The sequence below is a fragment of the Pipistrellus hanaki genome (assembly GCF_964339955.1).
Source record: "Pipistrellus hanaki genome assembly, chromosome: 3".
In the NCBI taxonomy this organism is placed as follows: Eukaryota; Metazoa; Chordata; class Mammalia; order Chiroptera; family Vespertilionidae; genus Pipistrellus; species Pipistrellus hanaki.
The window spans coordinates 139,925,413-139,947,270 of record NC_140505.1 but is presented as its reverse complement, the minus strand read 5'-3'; the positions used below and the strand labels follow the sequence as shown (position 1 = coordinate 139,947,270).

General features: G+C 54.7%; 2 protein-coding genes across 6 annotated transcripts in view; one reads left to right on the top strand and one right to left on the bottom strand.

Moving 5' to 3' along the window:
- The window catches only part of PDE1B (phosphodiesterase 1B), a 28,785-nt gene extending 22,878 nt beyond the window's left edge, over window positions 1-5,907 (top strand). For 3 of the 4 annotated variants that reach the window (XM_084878947.1, XM_084878946.1, XM_084878949.1), the window contains 9 exons: window positions 340-440; window positions 547-672; window positions 796-897; window positions 1,926-2,046; window positions 2,360-2,441; window positions 2,790-2,898; window positions 3,329-3,459; window positions 3,901-4,020; window positions 4,556-5,907. In XM_084878947.1, coding sequence (XP_084735073.1) covers window positions 340-440; window positions 547-672; window positions 796-897; window positions 1,926-2,046; window positions 2,360-2,441; window positions 2,790-2,898; window positions 3,329-3,459; window positions 3,901-4,004 — 876 coding nt within the window. In that variant the 3' untranslated portion in view covers window positions 4,005-4,020; window positions 4,556-5,907. Of the gene's footprint in view, window positions 1-339; window positions 441-546; window positions 673-795; window positions 898-1,925; window positions 2,047-2,359; window positions 2,442-2,789; window positions 2,899-3,328; window positions 3,460-3,900; window positions 4,021-4,156; window positions 4,272-4,555 lie in introns of those variants that run through there. The other variant, XM_084878948.1, reaches the window with a different exon arrangement.
- A 964-nt stretch (window positions 5,908-6,871) lies between these two features.
- Window positions 6,872-18,594, bottom strand: PPP1R1A (protein phosphatase 1 regulatory inhibitor subunit 1A). Of its 2 annotated transcripts, none has more exons than XM_084879044.1 (7): window positions 17,894-18,594; window positions 14,245-14,305; window positions 13,271-13,308; window positions 12,931-12,994; window positions 8,517-8,672; window positions 7,486-7,592; window positions 6,872-7,001 (listed from the first exon to the last, which is right to left on the bottom strand). In XM_084879044.1, exons 1-7 carry the CDS (start codon window positions 17,975-17,977, stop codon window positions 6,996-6,998), a joined length of 516 nt encoding a protein of 171 aa, XP_084735170.1. In that variant the 5' UTR covers window positions 17,978-18,594; the 3' UTR covers window positions 6,872-6,995. The 2 variants fall into 2 exon arrangements, with proteins under 2 accessions (XP_084735170.1, XP_084735169.1); XM_084879043.1 differs by having other exon boundaries at window positions 6,872-7,004; window positions 17,894-18,592.
- Window positions 18,595-21,858: the final 3,264 nt, after the last annotated feature.

Here is a 21,858-nt window from a genome sequence, read left to right as displayed (position 1 = left end):
TGCATAACTGGGGTGTATACTCCCATTTCCCTCCTTCTCTCTTTGGTTCCTCCTTTGGCAACCCACGGTTTTCAGAGTCAAATTGGACTTACTCTGTGGAATTCCTGGGTAGACCATCAGTTCACGGGATGTGTACTGGGATGCACTGGGAAGGTTGCAGGTTGCAATGGAGGAGGGTCTTTGGTCATTCCCTGAGCTGAGAAACCTGGCTGCGTTAGCCCAGCAGCTGGCCTTGAAGAGTGGAAGGGTGGTGTGAGTGGTCCAGCCTGTATGTGGAGATTGGGGGGCAGTGACTCAGAGAGGGCTGGCCCCCTCTCATCCTCTGTCTCTTCCTCCCAGCACTGCCTGTCAGAGATCGAAATCTTGGCCATCATCTTCGCAGCAGCCATCCATGACTATGAGCACACGGGCACTACCAACAGCTTCCACATCCAGACCAAGTGAGGGGTGGGGTGTGGCAGGGCAGCAGGGGCTGAATGGAAGTGGGGAGGTTGTCAGAATTTCCATTCAACAGAGGGCTGACCGTGATGACCTTTGGCTTTGTAGGTCAGAGTGTGCCATCCTGTACAATGACCGCTCCGTGCTGGAGAATCACCACATCAGCTCTGTTTTCCGAATGATGCAGGATGATGAGATGAACATTTTCATCAACCTCACCAAGGATGAGTTTGTGTGAGCAGGAGCCAGGAGTGGGCCTCCCTACAAGACCTCCTAATCCACCCCCCCCCTCTACTTCCTGGACCTCCTGCCACCAGTGCTGTGGGGCTAATCACTCTTCTGGTTCTGTCCATTCAGAGAGCTGCGGGCCCTGGTCATCGAGATGGTCTTGGCCACAGACATGTCTTGCCATTTTCAGCAAGTGAAGTCCATGAAGACAGCCTTGCAGCAGCTGGAGAGGTGGCATCTGGTGGGGTGTGGCCGGGGCTAGGCCAGAGCAAGGGGTGTGTGAGTCGGGGGGCATACACATGGGTGATTGGCGTGCCAAGTCTTTACCTGGATGTAGAAGCTCTCCTGGTTCCCGATAGCTGAGTGTGTGTGTGTGTGTGTGTGTGTGTGTGTGTGTGTGAGTGACAAGTGTGTGCACATGGCCCTGGGTTTAGGTACAGTCTAGGCAGCTGGTATACTGGAGAGTACTTTGGGCTGGGAGTCTGAGATGGACATTATCACCTCAGCTTCAGGACAGACTTACTCTGGAATTCTGGGAAAATCATTCAATCCATCTGGACTCATTCCCTTATCTGTGATATGTGAAAATGATATGCCTCCCTCCTCAACAGCTTGCCACCAGTTCCTACTATAAGCATGCTATTGAGAGAGTCATGTGAGGTTAAAGACAAAAACACAGAATAAAGGCCATAATTACATCTAATGTTGCTTAAATGTATGAGAATTGCTAAATGTGTGTAAGAGAGAACGGACTATGTGCGTGTCCTGAAGGTGTGTGTTAATGTGTCCTTGTGTAGGAGAATGTGCTGTGTCAGAGCATATCATTGTTAGAAAAAAAAAATAATAATAGATAACATCTACTGAGTACTTACTATGTACCAGACATTTTTCTAAATACTTTTATGTTGCATGCCATTTACTTCTCAGAACAAGTCTGTGTGGCAGATTCTGCTATTATTTCCACTTAGGATTTGAGGAAAATGAAATACAGAAATTTAAGTAACTTGCTCTATGTCACACAGCTAGTGTGTGATAGGTGTAGTGAGGACTGAACCCAGACTCCTGCTTCTAAGAGCCTGGGCTGCTTGCTCTGTGTGTGTGTGTGTGTGTGTGTGTGTGTGTGTGTGTGTATCCTCAGGAGAATGTTTGAAGTTATCTGAGAGGACCCGAGAGAAGGCAGGCGATGGAGAGTTAGGAATGGTCCACATTTCCTTTTCCTAAAAGCTCAGGTCCCTTCTCTTGCCATCTGCCTTGACCAGGATTGACAAGTCCAAGGCCCTGTCTCTACTGCTCCATGCTGCAGACATCAGCCACCCAACCAAGCAGTGGTCAGTTCACAGCCGCTGGACCAAGGCTCTCATGGAAGAATTCTTCCGCCAGGTACCACGGCATCTTTGCCCACCCCCTGCCCATGGGCCTTCTCTCACTTGGTTTTCCATACTCCTACTCCAGACCTTCACTTAGCAACCCGTGGCTCCTGACCTGACCCCAAACCTGTGGGATAAACTGCCATGGTCCTAAGAGCTGAACAATGGTTGATGAGAGGTGCATCCCATTTGCCCATCACTCGTTTCCGGGTCATAGGCACGGAAATTCCTTTTCTCCCACAACAACCTCCCACCCACCCAGCTTCACCCGGGATCTGGTAGTCTGAAGTGCCCTCTCCCGCTTTCCCTCCGGTCTTCTCCCCCAGGGTGACAAGGAGGCGGAGCTGGGGCTGCCCTTCTCTCCGCTGTGTGATCGCACTTCCACTCTCGTGGCACAGTCCCAGATTGGTGAGTATCCTTTCTCACGGGGAGGAGATTGCAAAGGGGAAAGAAAGAACGCTGTGTGGGGCCTGGGCCAGGACTTCCCCAAGTCCCCAACCTCAAAGCCATTCTTCCTATAGAGGCAAGCCTGCTGTGGAGGGCATGGGGTCCTGGGTGGAAGGCCAAGGGCATGCAATGGTGGGGAGGAGCTCTCTGAGGTCACAAATACATCATTCCAGAGGCTGCCTTCATTGGGAACTCTTCAGCCACAGGTTGCTCTGTTTTACATGCAGAGGGGCCACAGCCATGCTGGCCATTTCCACTCCCCACGCCTCCAGGTAAGACATCGTCATGGTGTTACCCTCTGCACCGCAGGTTTCATCGACTTCATTGTGGAGCCCACATTCTCCGTGCTGACTGACGTGGCTGAGAAGAGTGTCCAGCCCGTGGTGGATGAGGACTCCAAGTCTAAAAACCAGCCCAGGTGAGGATGACTGGGGTAGCCTGGCCTTCTGGTTCTGGGAGAAGGGAGTCAGACTCACAGAGGGCGGACCCCTAGGGAGGAGGCACAGCCATGGGAGCGGTGGCGGAGGAGCAGGCTACTCCCAACAGGAGAGCTCCTGTACTGTGTGCCCACACCTGTATTCCCTCCACCATATTTTTGTCTCTTCCATTAGCTCTGTTTATTGCCTTTCTGCTAATCTTGTTCTTATTTTCCTTCTAATAAGAGGGAAGGCGTGGAGAGGGAGGAGGGGTACAGGGTCTTGGAAGGTACCTAGCAGAGGGAAGAGGAGAAGAAGAAGGCCCCCTAAGCCTCCTGCTGGCTTTCCATCCCCTCCGCACGAAGGGCTGGGAAGGTGGTTCCGGTGTGGGCTGGGTCCCACCTCTGAAGCTGGTGGCGGGGCTGCTTCCAGCTTTCAGTGGCGCCAGCCTTCTCTGGATGTGGAAGTAGGAGACCCTAACCCTGATGTGATCAGCTTCCGCTCCACCTGGACCAAATACATTCAGGAGAACAAGCAGAAATGGAAGGAGCAGGCAGCAAGCGGTGGGTACCATTGCCGGCATGAAGCCGTGGGAGGAGGTGGCTAATGGGCCAGTAGCAGGTCCATTTTCCTCAGGCCCCTGGAGCAGCCGCTGCCTCCTAGAGTTGGGAATAGAGCTGATCAGACTAAAGTTAGATTCCAGGAAAGACTGACCAGCTGGTTGGCCTGTTCTAGAATGAGAACTGGAGAGAGAATGGGGCCAACCATATTCCACAACCAAGGGGCCCTATGCACATTGCGGCCTGTGAGTGGTGCTTCTGTAGATTAGGGCCACTTGATGGCCCTGGCTGGGCAGTCTTTTCCTTTATGTGGGAGTTGGGATTGTGATTAGCTCTCCAAAAGAGCTGCCAGGGGCTGAAGGTAGGAAGATGCATGAGAATCTCTTACTTTTCTCCACATACTCCTTGGTTCTGGGGAAAACTACTTCTTGGTCTGGTCTGCAGGCATCACCAACCAGATGTCCATCGACGAGCTGTCCCCCTGTGAGGAGGAGGCCCCGCCCTCCCCTGCCCAAGAGGAACACAACCAGAACGGGAATCTGGACTAGCCTGGGGCTGGCCCAGGTGAGCCTGTCATGGTGGAGCGGGGGTGGGTCTTGATGTTGGGTGGGGAGCAGGGAGAGCTGGGTGTCCAACATGGCATTTGGAAGAGTCATCTCTGGGGTTCAATGGATGTGAGGTTCTCCCTCCCTCCTTCCAGGCAGGAAAGTGGTGGAGTGAACACATAGAACTGAGTCAGGGCGTGAATGTGAAGCAAGGAAATCCTGCCAGCTCTTCTGTCCCAGCCCCTGCATTTGGAAAGCAGGTAGCTCTTCAGAGCAGGGTGGGGCCTGAGCAAGGCTAGAGCCATCCATGGTAGCATCTTTGTGAGGGCTCGGGAAAAGGAACCAGCCAGGGCACAGGCTCTGCGAGGTCGGTTGGCATGACTTTGATCGCAGCTCCTGCTCCCACCTTGGCTGAGTACCCTCTGCAAGGCATTTTTTTTTTTGCACATTCTTTGTGGGGCCGAGTGGGGATCTGGGCGGGACTTGGAGAAGGTAAGTCAGGCTGGAAGTAAAGGCAAAGGTCCGGGCACTGAAAAGTCCCCCTCTTTCCCCAGGTCCTCATTGAGTCCCAGTGTTAGATGTCATCAGCACCATCCATCGGGACCGCTCCCCCATCTGCTCCAAGGGAGCATGGAGGTCGAAGAAGAGACAACCCACCGGAAGGCCACACGCCAGAGATGGTGGGGTTGGGCAAAGGCCCCTCCCCACCCGACACCCATTGGGCCATACTTCAATCTCCCGGCAGCAAGCCTGGGGAACTTCAGGCTCCCAACGGTCCCTGTGCCCATCCCCCTGCCTCTGGACTCCCCTGTGGCCAGATGGGATGTCTGGGAAAGGGGAGCTTCCTGCAGGCTTCCCAGGGCTTGGGGGGAGGGTCAGAGATGCCAGCCCCCTTGACCCTCCCCCGTCCTTTTTTGCCTCCAAGTTTCTAAGCAATACATTTTGGGGGTTCCCTCAGCCCCCCACCCCAGATCTTAGCTGGAAGGTCTGGGTCCCCTTTTCCTCCCCTGGGAGGGGCTGGAATGGGATGGAAAGCTGGGGGTTTCAGAGCCCTATGCATGGGGAGGGGAGTGGGCTCCTTCAGGGCAGGGTATCTTTTCAGGGCCTGGGAAGGGGGAGGACCTGCACTGCTTCAGCCCCATCCCCTTGCAGTCTTCCCTCTCTCCCATTCTGTAATGGCAGCTGGAGAAGAGGACCAGGGGCTGAGAGCAGGTCTTTCCTGGGGTCCTTAAGAGCTTGGGGCTGGTCTAGGCCCTGGGACATGGAACTGCCCCGGCTGATGCCTGAGCCCTTTGCCTCCTTCCTCTCCCTGGGCTGGAGGCTCCCATCCGACCAATGTCTGTAACGTGCTTTGAGTCTCCTCAGCAAAGCACCTTCAGGACGCATCTTACGAGCACAGGCAGGAGAGACCGGCTGGGTCAGGGTCAAGGGTGCATGAAGGGGGTGAGGTATAATCCAGCAATACTGTGTTACCAACTGAGGATCCCTCCCCTTCTCCATTCCAGCACTGGCCCAGCTGCGGGCACCAAGAGGCCCCTCCTCTGTGACAGTGGGGAGGGGTGGGAGGAAGGCAGATGGGGAGGGGCTCAGGGTACTGCCCTCTGAAGAGAGCCCACCAGGGCCCCGTCCCTTCCTCTCCTCAGGCTCTTCTCGCCACACCTTGTCCCAGGAAAGGCCCAAGTCCAGGTGACTGCCCTCCTTCTTTCTCGTAAATATCAACCATGCATTTGTACAGTGGGCCCTGTTCATGTGAAGTCCATATCCATGGTCTCTTAGACCTGCCACCCTGCCACCTGCCCCCCTTACCCATCCCGAGTAGGGCAGAGATGCATGTGACTCACCCCTGCCCTCGGTCTCCCCAGAACCTTGCTATATAGTCAGAGATCAATAAAGAAGGGAGACCAGGCTTGGCTGTGTTTGGTGCTCACTGGGTGGAAGTCAGCCACGCATCTCCAGGTACACTGTCCCTTTAAGCTTGATCAAATCCTGGTGTGAACGGTGTTCTCCCTGATATATCTATATATGTAGTGGACAAGCTGAGGGCCAGAAAGGTGTGATGTTGCCTGAGGGCACACAGTAGGGAGGGCAGAGTGGGACCTTACACATCTGAGGTTCTTTTTCTCTCCATTTAAGTGCTCCTTAAGGAGGGACAAATCTTCTCTCCCTTCCTCCCTTCCTTCCTTCCCCCCTCCACTACCTGGAAAAATCAAAAGCAATGGGCAGGAGAGGCCTGGCTTTGGGGTCTGAGGAAGTTTCCCCACTTATGCTCAGCTTTTCTCTTTTACCAGGCCCCTTGGTGTTTAGGACAAGGGGCAGGGTGACCTTCCCAGTTCCCTGCACGGGCCTCTTACTTAATAGCCACTGTATTCTCAATACGCCTTTGCCCATAGGTTGGGATGGGGTGGTGGTCTCCTCACAGGTGGAAGTTTCAGAATCACCGGAGCTTGGGGGGCAAGCACTGCACAACACCCCCCCCCCCCGCCCCCCCTTTCCCATGGGCCGAGCCAGGCTGCAGTTCTCCATTTTGTCCAGCAGATGGTGCTCACACAAAGTCACAGTTAGACTGTCCTCAGAGCTCCAAGGTTCGCAGCTGCAGGGCAGCCCCGCCTGGCAGCGGTATCTTTTCTTCAAGAGAAAAAGAGGAACGGGGGCCATTCTTTCCTCTTGGTACCCTGGAATTTAGTCCTCCCATCTATCTGACCCCACGCTTCTCTTCCCGCAGAAAGTAAGGCAGGGATGGAGAAGAACCCCCTTCTCAAGTCTCCTGCCCCCAGGCAACCGGGCACAGGGTAGGGGGCTGCAGAGAGGGCAGGACAAGAGGGGAGAGAGGAAAGATTCTCCAAGTTGGGGAAGAAAGAAAATACCAAGGATCTAACACCAAATTTATCACTTTTTAAAAACAAGAGATTTTCCCCAAAGTTAAGAAATAAGAAACAAATCCAGTGTCCACGCACTCCCAGCTGCAGGCTTGTTCCCAGGGTCTCTCCTTCCCTCTCAGACCTGCTGTGGGGAGAGAGGACAGAAAGAGAGGGTGAGTGAGAGGCCACAGGCCTGTGCTGCCTCCCGAGCTGGTCTGCCAACCACCCCATTAGTCAAGTATCTAATTTCTGATGTCTGACACCAGCTCCTGCCCCTTGTCCAGTCTACGCAGGGGAGGGAGTACTGTCACATCGAAGTTCATGCGGTTATTCCGTCAATGCCTCCACTCCAGGCGGGACCACTGCTCATTAGCCTGGACAGCCGAGGGCTCCAAGTGCCCTTTATCAGAAAACCCCTGTTCCAGGAGCTGGAAGTCCTAACTCGAGTCTAAACTCAGCCGCTTCTGCTGCAGCTTCTCATTTGTCCATCCTCTTGCCCTGCAGGATAGCTCTTGAGGGACCAACGCTGGTGCTCTGTTCCCACTTCCCAAGTCCAGATCTCAGCCCTCGCCTTTACCCACACAGCTGCTCTCCTGTAGACCCACAGCCCAGCATGGGCAGCTTACCGAGTTGGCTCCCTGGGACCCCGGTGGTGGTATATGGGTTGAGAGTTCGTCTGTGCTGGGTTTCTCACTGCCCCTCTCCTGAGTGTTTGGGGTGGATTCTGCAAGCTCTAAGGAGGGAAAGTGAGAGTGGGGGGAGACGGGGTATTCATGAGGGCTGGTAGAGAGGGCAGTGCTCCCCCACCCCATACTCCAATGACCCGAGAGGAGGCAAGACCAAATAACAAACCCAGGCAATCAGGCAGAACAGCAGGGGTTTCTCTGATTACAATTCCTACTATAGAATCATTATGTTTAAAAATATTTTTAATAAAAAAGGAAGATAAGGAAAAAAACCATCCAAAAAAAGGTTTTCAAATTTGGGTACAATGTCCACGTGTGGCGAAATCTGAACTGAACTGATATGAAGCTATTATAGTCGACTTATCCCAATTAGCAGGACCATTCATTTCACTGTGGAAATATTAATGTGTTTGATGACAGGGTGCACTGCTGGGGATACTGCTGGGGATACTGTTTGATGACAGGGTACACTGCTGGGGACATAATATACAGTATACCTATACCTACTGTAGCACCTTCATAAAATTAGAAAAATTCTGACTTCTGGAATCATTGGGTGAAGGGACTATGGACATGTATTAACAGTACCCCCAGCAGTTTCCACTTAGTGCATACTTTGTATGTGCCAGCTTTTGGGCAGGTTCATTTAATTTTTCACAAACTACCAGTGAAACAGGCACCATCATTATCATTTTACAGATGGAGGTTAAGTTGCTCGAGGCCTCTGGGCTGGGAAAGAGGCAGAGCTGGGATTCTAGCCTGTGAGTGCTCTCCTCATTAGGTGGGCTCCCCACATTCAGCCACAAGAGGGAGCTCTGAAGGCCAGTTGGGAGGGGTTGGGGTCACTTGGTAAGGAAAGGTGAAGATATACAAATACATGCAATACGTGCAGACATAGCCATATTCTGAAGATAGTTCTGGCTACGGCTGGACTCCTCCCCACAACAGGCTTGCCTCCTCCTGGAACATACTTTGTGCTTCCCCAGAGGCACCCAGCCTTGACTCCGCTGGTGTGTCTGCGGTCTCAGGTGGGCAGGTCTCCTGGGTCCCTGTGCTCTCAGCGGCTCCCTCAGGTTCCTCTCCCTGATGCTGTTGTCCCAGGTGATGTTCAACCATCATCTGAAGCTCTGGGGGTGCAGAGAAAAGGAGGGAACATTGGACATGACTGCTCAGAGCCTCTTCGGTGAACATTCAGCTTCAACAACCACACTAAGCAGCTACCACACACTGCCATCCCCTGAGATCTGAACATGGAGGGACATTCACTAGGCAATTAGGAGGGACTGAAGCTAGACAATAAGACATATTTCCTTCAAAGGTGCCCTGGCCGGCGTGGTTCAGTTGGTTGAGCGTTGTCCTGAAAGGCTGCTGGTTCAATTCCAGGTCGGTCAGTGCACATACCCTGGTTGTAAGCTTGATTTCCAGTAGGGCTGCGTATGGGAGGCAACCGATCGATGTTTCTTTCTTACATTGATGTTTCTCTCACTCTCTCTTTCTCCCTAGCCCTTCCTCTCTTTCTAAAAACAATTAAAAAATTTTTTTTAAATAGCAAGTAAGGTGTAGGGAAGAGCCTTTAAGAACAAAAAGCTCTAACTTGTTGGGATACTTGGGTCTCCTGTGGGGGCTGGAGAAAAGACTCAAGTTAGAGTAAATGATATTTGAAATAAAAAACAACATAGTGCTGGCATAAAAAGAGACACACAGACCAATGGAACAGAATAGAGGCCAGAAATAAACCTATATGGTCATAAATATATGACAAAGGGGGCAAGAACAGATAGCGGGGTAAAATTAGTCTATTCAATGAATGGTGCTGGGAAAACTGGAGAGATACATGCAACCCCCACCCCAATACAAAACTAGATCACTTTCTCACACCATATAAAATAATAAACTCAAAATAGATCAAAGACTTAAATGTAAGGCCCAAAACCATATAACTAGAAGAAAACACAGGCATAAACTCTCTAACATTACTCTTAGTAATATCCCCCCCCCCCCCAATATATCTACTTAGACAAGAGAAACAAAAGTAAAAACAAACAAATGGGACTATAAGCTAAAAAAATTTTGGCACAGCGAAGGAAACAACCAACAAAATGAAAAGACAACCCACTGAATGGGAGAAGATATTTACCAATGATATATCCTATAAGGGGTTAATATCCAAAATTTACAAAGAACTCATACAACTAAACACCAAAAACAACCCCCAAACAACTCAATAAAAAAATGGGCAGAGGACTTGAAGAGACATTTCTTCAAAGAGGACACACATATGTACACAGATAATAATTTAATAATAATAAAAAAAAGAGGACACACAGATGGCCAATAGATACATGAGAAGATGCTCAATGTCACTAATAATCAGAAAAATGCCAATTAAAACCACAATGAAATGTCACCTCACATCTGTCGGAATGGCTATCATCAATAAACCAACCAACAATGAGTATTGTTGAGGATGTGGAGAAAAAAGAACTTTCTTGCACTGTTGGTGGGAATGCAAATTAGTGCAGCTGTTGTGGAAAACAGTATGGAGGGTCCTCAAAAAATTAAATGTGAAACTGCCTATAACCCAGACGTTTTATTTCTGGATACTTACCTGAAGAAACCCAAAACACTAATTTGAAAGATATATGCACCCCTTTGTTCATTGCAGCATTATTTAGAACTAGAAGCCTGGTGCACAAAAATTTGTGCACTTGGGGGTGGCGGTGGGGGTCCCTCAGTCTGGCCTGTGCCCTCTTTCAGTCTGGGACCCCTCGGGGGATGTCCACTTGCAGGCATAGGCCTGGGGGATTGGGCCTACGCTGGCAGTCGGACATCCCTCTGGCAGCCGGGACCCTTTGGGGGATGTCCACCTGCCAGCTTAGGTCTGCTCCCCAGAGGATTGGACGTCAGTTGGACATCCTTAGTGCTGCTGTGGAGGCAGGAGAGGCTCCTGTGAGCTGGCTTCTGGCTGAGCGATGCTCCCACTGTAGAAGTGCACTGACCACCAGGGGGCAGCTCCTGTGTTGTTCGTCTGCCCCCTGGTGTTTAGTGTGTGTTATAGTGACTGGTCATTCCTGGTAGCTCCACCACTAGGGTCAATTTGCACATTACTCTTTTATTATATACTAGAGGCCTGGTGCACAAAATTTGTGTACCATGGGGAGGGTCTCTCAGCCCTATCTGAACCCTTTCCAATCTGGGAGCCCTCAGGGGATGTCCTACTGATGGCTTAGGCCCACTCCCTGGGGAGTGGGCCTAAGCCGCAGTCTGGCCTCCCTCTGCAGGAGGCAACTGGGCTGATCAGGGGAAGGTGCCACCCCCATCACCCCACTGCTGCTGCCACTGCCAGCTGCCACAGCTGCCAAGGTGTTTTCATCAACATGGACTCCAGTCCCTTCACCACAAAAAAATGACAACTTTCTTTAGGCATTTTCAAAATGTCTGTTTCATAGGATATGACATTTCTCTCTCTCTCTCTCACTCTCTCTCTCTTTCCCTCCCTCCCTCCCTCCCCCTCTCCCTCCCCCCCCTCTTTCTTTCTCTCTCCTCACCTGAGTATATTTTTCCATTGATTTTTAGAGAGCATAGAAGAACGAGGGAAAGACAGAGAGAAACATCAATGTGAGAGGGACACTTCAATTGGTTGCCTCCTGCATGAGCCCTGACCTAGGCCTTGGTCAGGAGCCTGCAACCTAAGTATATGCCCTTGACCAGAATCAAACCCGGACCCTGTGGTCAGCAGGCTGAGGCTTTGTCCAATGAGCCAAACCAGCTAGGGCAGGATATGACATTTCTAAGCCCCTACAGCAGTGGGCCTTTGTTTTTTCTTCCAGGAATGAGGTGGAAAAAACCCTAGATTACCTTCTTGGATTCTCATTACCTAAGTTACCAAGAACACTACGAGTGGTGTATGGGAGTTTAGCCAGTGAGCCGTCAGAAAAGGTGTTTCCTCTGCAGCTCACGTGCGGAGGCGGGACAGCCGGCACACTGTGGCTGGCAGGCCCCGTCCTCTGTGGGCCTGCGCCATCCGTGGCTGGCCTCACCATGTATGCAGTCCCCTCCCACCTGCACACGCAACCTCCTCCTGAGCGATCGTGACATTCAGCATCCTGTCTATTTTGCATATTACCTCTCTCTCTATATATATCTACATCTACATCTACATCTACATCTATATCTATATCTATATCTATATCTATATCTATATCTATATCTATATCTATATCTATATCTATATATATTTATGATAGCCAAGATATGGAAGCAATTTAAGTGCCCAGCAATAGATGATTAGATAAAGATGTAGTACAAATACACAATGGAACATTAGTTGGCCATAAAAAAAGAATGAAATTTTGTCATTTGTGACAACATGGATGGACCTAAAAGATATTATACTAAACGAAATAAGCCAGATAAAGACAAATATCATATGAATTCCACTTACATGAGGAATTGAAAGAAATAACTGGACAAACTAAAGAGAAACAGACTCTTAGATACAGAGAATAAAGTGATGGTTGCCAAATGGGAAGGGATTGGGGTGCCAGGGGAAAAAGGTGAAGTGATAAGGAAGTACAAATTGGCAGTTACAATATAGTCACGGAGATGTAAAATACAACATAGGAAATAGTCAATAATATTGTAATAACTATGCATGATAATTGGAATTATCAGGGGGATCACTTTGTAAATTATATACATGTTTAATCACTATGCTATATACCTGAAACCAATCCTATCCAATAAAAGGGTGATATGTAAATTAACCATCACTCCTTCATAAAGATGATGGCACCCATAGTGGCTAGGGAGCTGGATGCTGGTGATGCTGCCCTGGCCAAGAGCCCTAGTGTCCTGCGTGCCCTGGCCTTCTGAGAGAGGGAGGTGGGCAGGTGGGCCTCTGGCCAGAGGCCAGCTGCGGCGTGGGATTCTGGCATCATTGCAGGCTGAGGGACCCTCCCCCCCACCATGCACAAATTTCATGCACCGTGCCTCTAGTATAAAATAATACTGAATGTCAACTGTAATTGAAAAAAATTTGAGCATTACACCCTTTGCAGGGTGAGCTCACATATTTTCTTTAGCTTATCTGCTATAGCGAGGTTGTTTCTGGGGCTCAGTAGGTTAAGAAAGCCACTCAGCTAGTTGGGAAATAGATCTGGAAGCCAACTCCAGTTTCTCTAGCAACAACCCCACAATAATAACGACAGACTTCATGACTTCTCAAGGATTCTTTCCAAAGGGGCATTAGGTCAACTGCACAATCTCTGGCTCAGAGGGGAAGAAAGAGATGAGAGGAATTGGGGGTGGGCAGAGGTGAAAGAGGATATATGGGGTTTAAATGGTGATGGGGGGGAAAAAAGGGTTGGGAAGGATCTTCCAAACCTTTCATTGTAGGTGTGGTCCTCGTCACCTTCTTCCGTTGCCGTGGAGACATGGACAAAGTGGACTGTGAACGACAGAACACAGTGGGTGCCAGCCCTCTTACCAGCCTCCTCTGCCTTCTCATGCTTTTGGTTTGCAATTGGGGGTGGGGGTGCACTTCAGAAAGCTTCTCCAGCCCCCACAATGGTGAGCCAGGAGGGCGTGGGGGACATGCTGTGGAAGTGTATGTACATGCACAATTGGGGGTTGCAGGGAGAGGAACTCAAAGGTTCTGTAGATGGAGTGTTCTTAGTGAGTCTGTGGGTCCCAGGGCTGGGCTGAGTGGGAGGGGCCAGCTCACCTTGAGAAGGGGATTGGGGATCCGGTCTTCATCTATCTCTGAGGGGAACAGAGAAAGGAGAAGGTGATGAGGATGGGAGACTCAGAGGGACCCCACCAGCTGACTTCCAAGGGAAGAGCCTCTGCAATCACCTCCTTCCTGAGGAGTCCCTCACATCTGCCCCCAGGCAGTTAGCCCTGGGGGCTGTCCCAGGCCTTCTCCTTCCAGCTTCCTCCTGCTCTGTTGGCTGGCTTTACCCCTGCATCTAATCCTTTCCTTGACCCTATGGGTTTATCTGTGTCTGCATCCTTGCATCAGACCCGGAGGTGCCGGGATTTGTGGTCCCTTTGATGCATATGAGGGAACATTGGAAAAAGAACAGCAAATGGATCCCGCGCAGGGGCCAGGAAGGTGCAATCATTCTCACTGGTTGGAGGCAAGGAGAGACTGGCATCCTGAATCCCGGGCTAGCTGATAAGCATGCCCACTTCTCTTCCACTCCCCTGTCAAGCTCCCTGTGACATTCCCCGAGACCTTGCTCTCTCCCCAGACCTTGATGGGGACACTGGTGACCAGAATGCCAGCTGCTCCCTGAGCTTTTTCTAACTTCCCCTTTCCCCTCTGGGGGCTGTGGAGATGGCTGCTGGGGCGGTCCCTCCCCCTCACAGCTGTCACAGCCTCTGGGGGTGGGGGCAGCAGTGTCTCAGTTGCTGGAGAAACCTGGATGGCTGTTGCGAAGCAACCAGCACTCCGTTGACCACCCCAATTCCTGAGGGCTTAGGAACCAGGTGGTCTCCCTCCGCTTCCTAGTGTTGCTCCACTTCCCAGAACAGAGGAAATCCTCCTGCTAATCCAGCCACCACTTTTCCCCTCCAGGAGTGAGGATCTCTCTGACTTCTCAGACCTGCTCTTCTATCCTGCACCCACCGTCCCTCACCGGACCCCGCTGTCTTCGGCAGCCCCCACCCCCTTCAGGGACCCACTCCTGGGGTTACCTGGGGATGACTGGTCACTGGTCAGCACAAGTGTAGCAGGGGTGGGCCGACGCCTCCGAATCTGAAGGAAGAGGTCAAGCACATGTGGAGGCATCAAAGCCCCACCCAATACCACTCAGCAATGTAATCAGGTCAGCCAGTTAGCACACCTCAAACAATACTGTTACACAGGACCCGCGGCCTCAGGGTGGACTTTCCTGGGCTCATCCCTCTCTGTTAGGGGACCCAAAAGACCACCCCCCTTTCTGCATCTGTCTCTGAGTCCACCCCACCCCTCTCCCCCAGCTCCAGTCCTGGCCCTGGCTATCCATCTCAGCAGTTGTATCTGCTCTGTGCATCGATCTCTGGCCCACTGTCTTTCAGTCCATCCTGGATCAATGGTCAGAAATAACCCAGGAGGTGCCAGGCTCTTCCCTCTGTCTCCCAGCCCACCCCCCAAGGGAACATTAACCCTTTGTGGATCAGCACCAGCAGAGCACACCTCTCAATCCCCACCCAGCCTGGGGACCACACAGAACAGGCAGGTCTGAATGTGCATCTCCCTGGCTTATGCTCCTCACTCCCTAATGCTGTCCCTATTCTCCGACAGATTGCCTTTCTGGTTTGTTAGGAAACGTGTCTGTGAAAGTCCTTGTTCCGGGAAATAGAAATGAGGAATCCTAGGCAGGACTCTGGCCAGCTGGAAAAGCTTATCCTGAGCTCCAGGTGTCATTCTAAGAAATTAACATGTTAGAGCTGATTGCTGGGCCTCTGAGCCCCTTTCCCTGTTGCTGTTCTTTTGTCATGCCGCCAATAAAGTTGATTGTTGTTGAAGTTGGTTCAAGGACTCTTGGGACATGTAGTTTTTTTCCATTTCTTTGGAGGGTGTAGGGGCTTGGAAGGGAGGGTAAAGGTTGGGTTGGAGTTCCTGGAGATCCCTCCAGGGCAGCAGGAGGGAGGGAAGGCTAATGGGACCGGGAAAGGGGCTAAAATTATTCATAGCTAAGAGGAGGAGGGTGAGGACACTGAATGATCCAATCCCCATCTTCGTGTGCCCATTACTTCGTATTACTACCATTGGGGGTGAAGGTGGTAAGATGCCTGCCCTCCTCTGTGCCCCCAAATTGGGTATCAGCCACAGCAAGAGGGGCAGTGTCAATCTGAGAGGAAGACATGGGACGCACAGAATGGGGTATGTTGAGGCAGGATAATCCGGTGGCATCTGTTCTGGTGACATTTCAAGGTCCCTGGCACTACCAGTCCATGTGTGTGCGCGCCACGCCGCCTATATGCACACACGTTCGCTGAGTCCATCTCTAGCTATTCCTGGTGCAAGTGTGCAGGGTGCCAGCAGGCAGGCATGTGGGCTTCGTGCGTGTGGGTGGGGGCCATCCTTCTCCCAGGAGGGGACTCCTCTCTAGTTCGCTCTGCTCTGAGGGAGGGGGCGGGCTGGGAAAGAGACCAGGAGAGGGCGGGGGCCCATGAGTGGGAGCTGGGAACCTGAGAGGGCGAGGCTGAAAGGGCAGCAGGGTTCTGCGATCCCTTCCTCAGCCAATTCCCTCGCCTTGGACAAGATTTCTCAGCACTCCGTGTCCTTGAGGATCGTGAGGGAGCAGAGTCAGACTTTCCGAAGCACCTCCCAGGCACCTGAACCGTGTGTGCTCTTTTCTCTCTTCCACACACCCCAGACCTCAGCTCTCAAGGACACGGGTGCCTTTGCCTCTGATTTACCTTCAAACCTGGCATGCCAACGGCCTGGTAGTTGTGGGCACCCCTCACCCCCTGCCACCCTGACCTCCCTAATGCAGATCTTGGGAGTTCTTCCCCCCCCCCCCCCCCCCCCGTCAGCCTGGGATAGGATCTCCTGCCAAACCCGGAGCGTTTTGCCTGCACGCTTGGATAACACAGCAGGAGGGGCTGAGGTTAGACTGCAGGTAAAATTTCAGGCTTGGCAGACAGCTTTCTGAAGATCAGAGAAAAGAAGGCTCAAGGCCCAGCTCTCATTTTCCCTCTGGCTCCTCAGCACAGACTCCTCCTTCTCCCCTGCCCCTACACTACACCCCCAGTCCAGCTGGCCTCCCCCTCAACTCCCAACACACCGACACCTGCCTCCTCTCACACCACACGGAGGCAGGTGTCAGGTAGTGATACCTGTTTGTGCCCATGGAAGGCATATCTGCTTGAAACCTCACCCCTCACCCCCTAACCCCCACATTCCACCCTTTCAGGCCCTTTCTTCCTGGTTCTGAGTTTATCTGGGCCAGTCCCCTGTCTGCAGGCACCAGAGCCTTTCTCCTGACCCCTGGCTCTCCACCCTCCTCATCCCAGGAGCTTGGAGGTCTCCCCACAGTCCCTCCCTCTCCTGTCCCACCTCAGGGACCCGGAGATGTGGCTCCCCCAGGCCAGAGAGAGGATGGGGGCCCAGGGACCTAGCCCCTACCCACACTTGGGAAGCTGAAGTGATAGGGAGAGAGTGTGTACCTTCCCTTTGCCTTCCCATCCAGACCTGGTTCTACCAACCAGCTGGGTCAACAGAAAGAACACTCTGTCAGCCCCCCTGAGCCGTCAGTGTTTTCTCAGGTGGGGAGGCCAGCAGGGCCCTGGCAGCCAGTTGGGGGACGTAGAGAACTGGCCTTGTGGGAATGGATGGTCTTTAGGGAGAGCGATGCCCAGGCAAATGGACAGAGGACACAGAGGAGGTGGAGAAATGAGCAAATCCCTGGCCAACAGGCGGTAGTAGTGACCGCGGGTGGCCATCCTCTCAGCTCACGCTCTGTCCCCAGAGACACACACTTGCTCACACACTCTCCTAGGCTGCCGCCGCCTCTGCCAGGCTGCTCTGAGCTAAAAATAGGCCAGGCCAGGAGGCTGGGCCGGGCTCCGGACTCCCACCCCTCCAGCCAGGGCCAGCACAGCGCTTCTCCCCTGCCCGCCGCTCCACTTGAACCCGGGTCCCTCGACAGCCCCTCCTGTGGCTTCTCTCCCTGCCACCCCCACTGCCCGCTCCGAAGGGCAGGAGCTGGGGGAAAAAGGACCCACGTGTCCAGTCTTGCAGCAAGGGGAGCCTCAGCCTGCAGCCGGGACCACCCCTCTCCCCAAAGCCCCAGCCCTCCCCTCCCCGTGCTCCCCATCCCCTTCGCCTTCTCACTCTCTGGGACCCAGTAGGCTCGCCCCCGGTTAGGAGAGGACCGGGCGGGCTATTGCGTTTCTTTCCACTCCTCTACCTACAGCCCTGGGCTCCCTCCGAGACCTCCCCGCGCCCCTGACCCCTCCCGGCGGCAGCGGGGACCCTTGGGCGCGGCGCCTCCGCCCGGCTCAGAGGCCGGCGGGGGTGGCTGGGTGGAGGACCCAAGACGGGCGGAGGCCGGAGGGGTCGTGTCCTCAGGCAGCCCCTCCCCGGGGCTGGGGAGGCAGGAGCGACCCGTGTGGGGACGAGCGTCCAGGGGAGGCGCTCATCCATCCTCCTGTCCGTCTGGGAGAAGCCAGGGTCGGGACGGGTGGCTCCCGCGGTGGGGGAGGGGATGGAGACCCCCAAACTGAGCGCGTCCGCCCTCCGAGGCGCCCTGCTCTGGTCGGGGAGGAGGACCAGGCGGGCATCTCGGCTCGGACACTCAGGGGGGTCCCTCGTCCTCGGCCGGGCGAGCCCCCCGCCGCCCCGCCCTGTCCGCACCTGCTCCGCCGCCTCGGGGTCCAGGTGCGGCTCCAGCAGCGGGACCGTGAACTGGATCTTCCGGGGGCTGTTGTCCGGCTCCATGGCTGGGCGGCGGCCCGCGCGGCGGCGGGACTCGGGGCTGGGGCGGGCGCGCTCGCTCTCGGCTCCGCTCCGCTCCGGCCCGGCCCCAGCCCGGCGCTCGGCTCCCGGCTCCCGGCTCCCGGCTCCCGGCTCCCGGCTCGCGGCCTCGGGGACTCTGCAGCCGCCTATTGGCTCCGCACCGCCCCTCACAGCCCCCTCCCTCCCTCCCCCGGCCCCCGGCCTTAACCCCGTCGTGGCTGCGCCGCTGGCCGCGGGGGTCCCCACCCCGAAGGCGGGCGAGGTGTGCAGGTGTCCCCGGAGTTCTGGGCGGGGAGGGGGGCGGCGGGCGGGGGGCGGGGTGGAGAGCAGCACCCGAGAACTTCCCCCAGCCCGGCAGGCAGGTTTTAGGGCTGGGAAGGTGGGGGGGCCCTGCAAACGCGAAATATTTCACTTCCTCTGACAGAGAAAGGGGTTGTCTCCTAAGCGGAGAAGGAAAGGGGGTTTAGGTTTGCAGCAGGAAGGATTAAGGCTAGACGTGGACAGGGACTTTCCCTGGAGAGGAGACACTAGGGCGGAGGGGGAACCTGGAGCGGGGGTGCGGGTGTGGGCGCAGGCCCTGTGCTCCCTGGGCGGCAGGGAAGGCCCCCCCCCCCCCAACACCCTCTCCGGAGCCCAGGGCCCCTTCTCTCAGTGCTGATGGCAGTGGGTGCAGGGCTCGGGGAGAGAGGACCATCTGGGACTCAGCAGAAGGAGAAACGGGGGTGGCGAGCCAAGAGTGCTTGTGAAACAGATTTCTGTTTCTGCTTGCTAAATTGTGGGGATGGGAAAGCAGGTGAAAGGCCTGCGAGGAGAGGATGCTGGGGGATGGAGAGGGAAACTCCCGGGTGGGGCGGCTCGCTGTGTACAGATGGCCTGGGTTCCCGCCCGTCGCTAGTGGCAGAATATGAACTAGTCTGCTGTGGGCACTCTGCCAGGCCTGGGGTCACTGGATAGATAGAGGAGAGGGGCTGGGACACTGGGGAGGGGAGGGCTGGACATTCTGGGGGAGGAGAGGGACTGAGGTGGGGAGGGTGGGACAGGGAGTTCTGAGGGAAGGTCCCAGCAGGGACCAGGGCCAGAGATCTGTTTCTTTCACTTTAAACCCAGCAACTAGAAAACACCATGCAATCCATGCCTGCTTCTCTGGGGACCCCAGGGGCCATCCTCTCCTGCAAAGGGTCAGCCGTAGCCCTCAGTTGCCTCTTCTCCCAGGCAGCCCTTCTTTGGCCTGGATTTCACATGGTCCCTTCCCCTGTTACCTCCCAAAATAACCTCCTCTGGGCGCCCCCCCCTCCCCCCCCATATCACTTGACACATGCCAGGCCCAGCTCAGTTTTCTCAGGGCAATGCTGGGCTTATCGGGGCCCAGTGGGCCAGCCAGACCTCCATTTGCTGTCAACTAGCTCTGTTTTGCTGTCATTTGGATGCCAGGACCCCCCCCCCGGACCCCCCACCTAGCCTGTGTTTGCAGGGTTCCCTTGCTCTCTGTTTGATATAGCAGGGCCGGCCTGGGCAACGGCTGATTGGAGTCCTTAGCCCCTCTCTGGCCAATTGCTACCCACTCCCTAGAAGCAACAGCAAAGGGGGAAGGGGGGTGAGGCAGGAAGCCAAGAGAAAGATGGAGCTGGAGATGCAGGCGCTCTGACTTCCTTCCCACTCGCCCACCTCCTGAGGGCACATGCACAGAGCAGGGTCCAAAGTGTCCTTCAAATAAACGACTTGTCTGTTCCCTTCCCCTTCCACCAGGACCCTAGAACTTGAATTCCCACGGCCTTATCTCTGGGGCCCCGATGTCCTCCCTGAGGCAGTGGGCAGGAGAGTCCCTACCTGTCAGGGTTGCGTTTGCTATGCGGTAAGGTGTCCGGCACACGGGGCCCTCAATCAATAGATAGCTGCTGTTTTTCTTGTCTTGTTATCTCCTGGAAGGGCAGGGGAGTTAGGAGAGAGACCTTGCCAGCTCTCATAAGACCTCCCGCACCCGCCGCAGTCATCCAGTTTGCCCAGGCCTCTTGCATCGTCCCTTCTTCCTCCCAAACGCGGCCTGGCCCTGGAAATTCCTCCCAAACCCCACACCATTCTTCATGTCGCTTCCTCAAGCTCCAGGGTCTCTGCTCAAACTCTCTGCTCCCAAAGCTGTGGGTCAGGAGAGGGGCCCGGAGAGCCCAGGCTTTGGGAGGGGTGGCTGATGGAGGGCTGCGCGGGAAGAGGGGTCCCCGGAGCAGCTGGTACTGGGGTGGAAGCGGAGGAGGTGAGAGCAGGGAGAGGGGGGGAGAGACAGCTCTGGGTGCTGGCTTCTGGAGGAGGCCGGGGGTGGGTGGCAAAGCGTTGACGGGTAGCAGGGAGGTGGCGTGTGGTGGTTTGTAGCCTTTGGTGCCAGGGTCTCCACGTGAGCCGTCACGGGTCTGTCTGTGAAGGCGTGCGTGTGCCAGTTTGACGTTTTTATGCCAAGAGCTGCGTGAGTGACTGAGTGTCTGTTGGGCTGGTGGGTGGGAAGGTGTGGGTTGCTCCACAGGGTCGGGGAGCTGCAGAGCGCACAGTGCTTGCTCCCGGAACCCTTCCTGGGACGTGGAAGAGTTGGAGCCCACCTGGCCCAGCCACGTCCCCAGGTTTGGTAGCTGGTCTGTACAGTACACTTCTGGATCCACGCAACGTTCAAGGTCACAGGGATGTGACTCCGTGGTGCAGCCACTTAGCAGCTCCCACCGGCCGCTGCCCTCGGAGTCAGACCCTGGGCTAACAGGCTGCTCTGGTTGCTCTCAGCACTTCCTGCTTTTATTATCTATTCTCCCCACCCCCACAGCCTCCTCATGCCTTCTCACCAATCCTCACAGCCCACCAGGAAGGAGGGCAGGGAGTAGGATCTTTATTTTGCTTTTTAAGGGCAGAATCCTGGAGAAAGGTGATACTGGAAGGGCCGCCTGGATTGGGATTTGGGAGGTCAGAGTTCAATTTCTCCCTCTGCTACCAACAGCCTGGGCCTCGCTGGGGTGATCACTCCCTCCCGCCCCCAACGCGCACACACTGCTCTCAGTTTCCTCTCCTGTAAGAAGTGGGAGCCGGATGACTGCACGGGTTTCTTCCTGTTCTAAGAGTTTGCGTCCTGAGTGGGGAGCTCCAGTTTCATGGCGAGGAAGTCTCAGAACCAGGGTGGGACCCCAGGAGTCTGGGCCCTTACCTCCACCTTTGCATTTCTGCCTGCCTGGCTCCCGTGACGGGGTGCACTCCTGCATGTTGAATACAAGATGCACACACTTTCTGCCTGCACAGCTCCGAGGACCCCACCCCCAGGAGCAGTGGCCCGTCCCAGCAGGCCCCCTGAGGACCATGTATTCATTCCAATTTGCTGCTGTTGCTCCAGCATTTCTGGAAACTCTTGGAACCATCTCAGAGCCTGTGGCACATGCTGTGAGTCCTCATGGGCAGCGCATGTCTGTCCTTCGGAGGGGCTTGGCTCTTCTGGAAACCAGTGAGTCTTCTGGGGCCACGTCGTGTGAAGGAAGGAGGCCAGGTGGGGAGCGGAACCTGATCTGAGCCAGGGGTGTGGGCACCTGCAGGGATGCTCTGTGTCCCCGGGGCCTCCAAGGCCCGCCCAGAAGGCCTCTGAGCCAGAGTGTCCAGCGCTTCCTGTGGGCCCAGCAGCACCGTTAGCGTAGATGTGTGGCCTCTCAGGGCTGCCTTGGGAGGCCCGGCCTCCTCTGGCTGTGTAAGTCCTGGTTTGCCTGATAAGAAGCCCATCGTGGAACCCTGCCAGGCTGGGGTGTGCGCCCTCCCGCAGCTGGCACACTCGGGAATGGGTCCAGAGCTGGTGATTCAAACAGAGGAGATGCTCATTTCCAAAGTGCGTTGCCTCTTCCTGAGCCACA

Bases quoted from the DNA above. Each gene is read 5' to 3' on its own strand.
- PPP1R1A (XM_084879043.1), bottom strand. From the start codon at position 17,977: ATGGAGCCGGACAACAGCCCCCGGAAGATCCAGTTCACGGTCCCGCTG. The intron at 12,995-13,270 runs GTGAGCTGGCCC...TGTCGTTCACAG, and splicing joins TCCCCAATCCCCTTCTCAAG to TCCACTTTGTCCATGTCTCC. The intron at 8,673-12,930 runs GTTTGGAAGATC...CTGCACCCCCAG, and splicing joins GACCACACCTACAATGAAAG to AGCTTCAGATGATGGTTGAA.